Source organism: Beta vulgaris, chromosome 4 (genome assembly GCF_026745355.1).
Source record: "Beta vulgaris subsp. vulgaris cultivar EL10 chromosome 4, EL10.2, whole genome shotgun sequence".
Classification (NCBI taxonomy): domain Eukaryota; kingdom Viridiplantae; phylum Streptophyta; class Magnoliopsida; order Caryophyllales; family Amaranthaceae; genus Beta; species Beta vulgaris.
The window spans coordinates 53,071,176-53,077,798 of NC_079205.1; the positions used below are offsets into that span (position 1 = coordinate 53,071,176).

Below are 6,623 nucleotides of genomic sequence, written 5' to 3' on the forward strand. Positions count from 1 at the left end.
TAAACTGAACTGAATTGAATTCGTCTAAACTGAACTGAATTTGTCTAAATTGAACTGAATTTTCACTGCCTCAATCCAAAATAACAGAGCCTTTAGTACACGAATGACAATGGGTCGTACTTGGATCAGATTATGCATAATTCGACTCCGACTCTATAAGAAGTCGGATTTTAAATATGGGTATGAGTTTGACCCCGACACCCAAATCCGAAAATGCGGCTCCGACTTAAAATCCGAACACCCAATTCCGAATCCGACCCACTTAAAATCCGAACGTCCGACTCCAAACCCGAGCCGACTTATTTTCCGCCTATTTTTATAATAGAAAACACTTCTATAATACAATTATCTAGTCATTACAATTTTTTTTTAAAAATAATTAGGGTTAATTGGCTAGAACAACACCACCTTTGGCCTAAGTGCAAGAAACAGCACAATCTTAAACGGGTGCAAAGCGTAGCACCAACTCAAAGGTGGGATGCAGAAAATAGCATAAATGACGCCGGACAACGGAGATTCCACCGGAGCTAGGGAATCTCCATTTTTTTAATATTTTTGTTAATTCCCTCACCTTTTTTTTAGTAAATCACGTGCCTCCTTTTTTTCCCTCTTCTTCTTTAACTGCCAACTCTATTTTAAATCCCCTTTTCTCAATTATCAGAAACCCTAAATTCCCAAATCTCAATTAACAAAAATTCCCAATTCTCTCTCTTATCTTCTTCTTTAACTACCAACCTTCATCATGGTTGAAAGGCATGGGAAAGTCTACTGCCACCATGGGTTGCCAGCCATGGCGCAAACTGTGAGCAAGAGAAATGGGAACCATGGCAGACGGTTCCATGGATGTTCAAGTTAGGTTGAATATTTTTGAAATCAATCCATATTAACCATTTTTATGTAATTTGATTGATTTGAATTTGATTTGTAATATGATGATGATTGTGAATTCTTTGAGTGGATTGATAAGAAAGCATATGGACAACGTGCTACTGATGAGGTTATTCTAGATCTTGTATCCACTAATGATGCCCTGGAATCTGAAACGAAGAGATTGAGAAATGGAATTGAAGCAAAAGCGGATGCCGAAAGGAAAATTCAAGGGTTGAAAATGGAGGTCAGTGGATTGAAGGCTGAGAACACATACTTAAACTACAACAAACCAACAAATTACCCAAATAAAAAAAAAAATCAATGTAGGCAAAGTTACCAAGTTGAAGTTCAGATTCTGATTCGTGCAAAGAGGTTCAATTGCTCTTCGTCTTCCTTGTCTCAAATGGCGAATTCCAGAAGTTGAAAGGTGCATAAAATAGCCTGAAGAAGAAGAAGAGGAGAAGAGAGAGAAACAAAAAAGAAATGGAAAGGAAGAAAAAAAAAAAGGAGGCACGTGACATACTAAAAAAAAGAGGGAATTAACAAAAATATTAAAATAATGGAGATTCCCTACCTCCGTGGAATCTCCGTTGTCCGGTGTCATTTATGCTATTTTCTGCACCCCACCTTTAAGTTGGTGCTACGCTTTGCACCCGTTTAAGGTTCTGTTGTTTCTTGCACTTAGGCCAATGGTGGTGCTGTTCTAGCCAATTAACCCTAATAATTATATAGAAATCTTATATAGTATAAATAATCTAAATATTACTATTATTTTTAACAATCATTTCTTCAATGGAAAAATCTTATATAATACAATTTCCTGAAAATCAAAGTCAGATTATACATATATAAAACATCAATATAAATAAGAGAAAAAAAAAAAGAAGCAAAGATGAAAATGAGTCGTTTAGATTTTGTATGAAAATATTATCTTGTAATCCTATTATTTGTCATTATATATTTTGTTATTTTGCAACCTTATTTTTTCTCAAATTACTAAGTAAATTATTAATATAATGGTTTCATTTTTGAATATTTTATTTTTAAGGTAGTCCTTGTTTTTTTGACATAAGTGTAGTACTTAGACTCTATCCTTTTGCACTTAACTAGATTTAAGTAAACTGAGTTAAATTGACGGAATATGAAATTCAGTTGAAGTGTTAAAAAATCATGAACTAAGCTCCAGCAAAGAGAAATCGAATTTATCTTGATAATTTTTGGCTCTCATTTTATCTTATTCTGGAATCTGGATTAGGAACTATTATATGTTCATTTTACTGAAATTACAACCCAGAAACAGAGCAGGGATGAAGATGACGATGAAGATGAAGTTCAAGTCTACTCCTGAAGCTTTTGCTGCCTTCTTTCATGGTGGTACTACTCTTATTACTCCTTTTCCTTCTTTTCATTTTCATTCACGCTATTATTACTCCACTGCATCTGATGTTTTTATTCAAGATCGTCAATTGTTTCTCCAATCAGTTAGAGAGCATTGCAAATTAGGGTTTTCAAATCTCAATTTCCCCCTTTCTCTCTTCCATCAAATGCTCTCTTTGCGCCCTCTTCCTTCTATAATCTATTTCAATCAGCTCTTCACTGCCATGTCCAAATTGAAACGCCTTCAACCTCACTCTACCCTTATCTCTCTACTCAGAAACCTTGAATTGTCAGGTATTCGACCCAATATGCACTCTATTGGTATTCTCGCCAATTCTTACTGTCATTTGGGCCGTGTCGATTTCGGCCTCTCTCTTCTCGCCAAAAGACTTAAGCTTGGTTACCCTTTGATGGTGATTGTGTTATCTTTAACATCTTAATCAATGGCTTTATTAACTGTGATAAGCTTCCTCAAGCTCTTCAATTGCTCCATCAAATTGTTAAGCTAGGTTTCCAACCCGACATTGTTACCTATGGTGCTATTTTCAAAGGCCTTTGTCAGATTGGTGATAATGTTGCAGCCCTTCACTTGCTTAAGAGGATGCATTCTGGTTGTTGCAAACCTAACCTTGTTTATATAGCACCATTATTGATAGTCTTTGTAAGGATAGGCTGTTGAGAGAGGCCCTCGACCTGTTCACTGCCATGAAAAGTGAGGGCATCATACCTAATGTTGTCACTTATAACACCTTGATTAGAGGTCTCTACAACTCCGGCTCCAAGGTCGAGGCTAAAGATATGCTAGCTCAGATGTTGGAGTGTGACATAGCGCCAGATGTTACCACCTTCAACATGCTTGTTGACATGTTTTGCAAAGATGGGAATGTTGATGAAGCACAAGCTATTCTAGACTACATGATTGAGAGAGGTGAGATTCCAGATGTCATAACTTACAATGCTCTACTTGATGGTTATTGTTTGCGTGGTCAGATGGAGGATGCGGAAAAACTACTTGATTTGATGGCCAAGAATGGTTGTGAGCCTGATATTGTAAGTTTTAGCACTATCATTAATGGATATTGCAAGGCTAGAAACATGGACAAGGCCCTCAACTTGTTCCATGAAATACTTAAGAAAGGGGTGACACCTAATGTTGTTACCTATACCACTCTTGTTGATGGACTATGCAAAGCCAATAGACTCTCCCTTGCACGCCAGATGTTCAAGGATATGCAAGGTCATGGAATTACTCCTAATGTTGTCACATATGCTTCATTGCTTGATAGCTTATGCAAAAATGCTTTACTTGATGAGGCAGTGACATTACTTGAAGAAATGGAGAATAATGGTATTAAGCCTACTGTTGTCATATACAGTATCTTAATGGACAGCTTGTGTGAGGCTGGGAAACTTGAAGATGCTGCAAAATTCTTCTCAGATCTTGTATTGAAGGGCTTACAACCTGATGTGATAACATATAATATAATGATTAAAGGTTTATGCAAGAAAGGGCTCATGGATGAGGCTATCCAATTGTTGAGGAGAATGGAGGAAGACAGTTGCTCACCCAATGATCGTACTTATAATACAATTATCAGAGGATATATTCTCAGCAATGACTTGTCAAATGCATTTTACTATTGTGATCTTATGGTTAGCAAGGGATTCAAAGGTGATGCTGACACTTTCTCATTATTTATTCACCTTTTGTCTTCTAATAACTTAAGTGACTCGTCAAAGGACCAAGTGCTGAAGTTCATCAATCGAATAGATGCTAAGTTGTAAACTGTAGTTCTCTTATTGATTGCCTAATTAAATCTAGTACTACATTGGAGTAGTATCTTGCTGTACCTTTTAGTTTTTCCTTGTTTTTACTAGGATGCCTTTTCTTTATATATTGCCACTTTATATGCACGTTTAACAATTGTCTCCCCATAAAAACTTCAAGGAAACTCCATCTTCACTCTCACTTCATCGATTGAGGCCTATGCGAAAGTGCACAGCTTGGGGAAGCAATGACTGTTTTTGGAGATGGAAGTGGCTTGTGATATTGTCCTCTGTTATATGTACAAACTGTTATTAAAGTAGGGTGAATGTTGTTGATCTTTCTCCTTCAATTTTGTGGCTGGAAATTCGAAAAACTGCTTCTGATTGAATCATGAAGTGGCTGTGATGTCGTTGGTTAACTGTGAAGAGGTTACTATTATTTACTTACTAGGCTCCACTGTTTGATTTCTCTAATATCCAGCAATGCTTCTGACTGACTGATACAACAAGCATATCCCAAGATTTGTTTCAGGAAGAGAGAACACCCGATGTTGTTATCTATAGCACTCTTAATGTTAAAAACCGCAAATCCTACAGACTCCTACTTGGAAGCAAGCTATTCTAGGAGATATGCAAGCTCATAGAATTATTTATGAAGTAGAAATGAATATTGAATAGTGAACACTACATTTAGGTATTTTTATAGTTGATCTGTAATTCTATATCAGTTCTAGAGAAATAAATTACCACCTTCATAGTGTTTGATGTTTTGGTTTTTCAAACAGATTGTAGTTCTTTCTCCATAATTATTCTGTTACTATTTTTATCCGAATGCTTGTGTGTTCTCTGAATTCGAATTTTCTTAGAAGAGAAACTATGTTGGTGCATTACTGAAAGTTCATCTAATGAGGAAGGAAAATCTTTCAATGTATTCATATAATTTTGAATGATCTTATATGTTATTCCCTTCGTTTTTTATTTATACTTATTCCGCTTTGACTTTTGCACTATCCTGATACCTCTCCTGACCTTTTCTTTTTACTAATATTTAATAAAAATGTTATGTGGTAACTAGAAAGAATTGGAACACTGCCTCTGTAGTAAAAACACAGGATTCTTCAACATTTCGCATAGGTGGCTACTAAAGATAGTTATTAGTGTTCTAATTACCAGGTTTGAGAAACTAACTTTACAAGATAGGTATTAGTGTTCTAATTAGGTGATGATAATTAGTTTTACTCTTCTTTCTGCTTGAGATCCTTTGTTACATTTGGAGATTAGTGTTTAATTTTAGACATGTGAGTGTTTTCGAATCAGAGTGACTATCTATCTATAAGAAATCCAATTTGGGATGTTTTATTTTTCTTTTCAGATCTGGAATCCAAAATTAGATGCATCATGTATGGACTTGTCCTTGTATGTTTGATAGTCGGGATTATATTCTTAGCATTGAGTTGAGTCTTTGGGGTTGGGAGGTTGCATCATAAGTTCTATGGAGTATTTTTCCGTCTATTCAAAATTATTAATAATATCATTAGTATTAGTTTGAGAAATTTCAAATTAAATTTTCAAAAAATATGAGCTTTTTAAAAAGTAAGTATTTATGAGTGTGGCAAATTTATTGCAAAAGTCAAAGTGAGTTTTAAATTTATTGTATTTCTGAGTGTGAATAATTTATGTTATAAGAAGGAGGCCAAATCTTTTATATGTTTCATGTAGGGCTACTTATCGATCGAGCCGAGTCGATCCCGTATTGTGGTTTGTTCGGCTTGTGTTCGTTTAAGTTTATTCGAGCTCGAAGCTTAACGAGCCGAACTTTGTACGAGTCGAGCTTTGCCAAATGTTAAACGAACCGAGCTCGAATTGTTCACGAACAAACATGACTCATTATAGCCCCTTGGTTTTTTACATGTTTAATTTGTTTCTCCTTTTTAATATTTGATTTTTATAGGTTTTCTTTTAAAGAAAAGAACTATTAACTTATTGTTGTGTGATATCTAGGTTAACATATTTATGTATATATAATCGTGTCCGTTCACGAGCTCTCGGAGCTTGCCGAGCTTCCCCAAGCTCAGCTCGGCTCGTTAAAGTCTCTTAGCAAGTTCATCTAAGGATTTTCTTAGCAAGTTCTTAAGTGATTCATCTAAGGATCTTCTTAGCAAGTTCTTGAAATGACTTGAGTAAGATAATTCTTAATTGCAACTATTGCTGACACTTTTTCATACTGGTTAGCCTATCGTCATTTGCTTCAAGTATTCAAGTAAGCGTTCTATTTGAGGAGTTAGGCATCAAAGATCAGTCTGATTTTTATGTGTCTGTATCTAGCTTTATGTATGTGATTCCTAATTGTATTACCTTTGAGTTGATTTCTGAATAGTCCAATAAAAATCTTATCCTCTGTCCATAAAAGTTTCCTATACTTGTTTTCGGATGCGAAAAAAGATGTTTCTTGTTACTTGAAATGGAAAATTTACCCCATCCAAATTCCAAGCTATGTCCTGTGAACCCTCCAACTTAATCCCATATTCTCACACTATGTCCCTATATTTCTTAGGATATGGGCCTCCCATAAACTTTCTCTTTCAGTCAATCTTTTATTTCATTGCACT

General features: G+C 35.4%; 1 protein-coding gene across 1 annotated transcript; it reads left to right on the forward strand.

Moving 5' to 3' along the window:
• Positions 1-2,001: 2,001 nt before the first annotated feature.
• Positions 2,002-4,840, forward strand: LOC104885319 (putative pentatricopeptide repeat-containing protein At1g12700, mitochondrial). The gene is given in 3 exon segments (XM_010670014.4): positions 2,002-2,654; positions 2,657-2,879; positions 2,882-4,840. Coding segments are annotated over 3 exon segments (1,893 nt in total). The 5' UTR covers positions 2,002-2,135; the 3' UTR covers positions 4,033-4,840.
• The last annotated feature ends 1,783 nt before the right edge of the window (positions 4,841-6,623 follow it).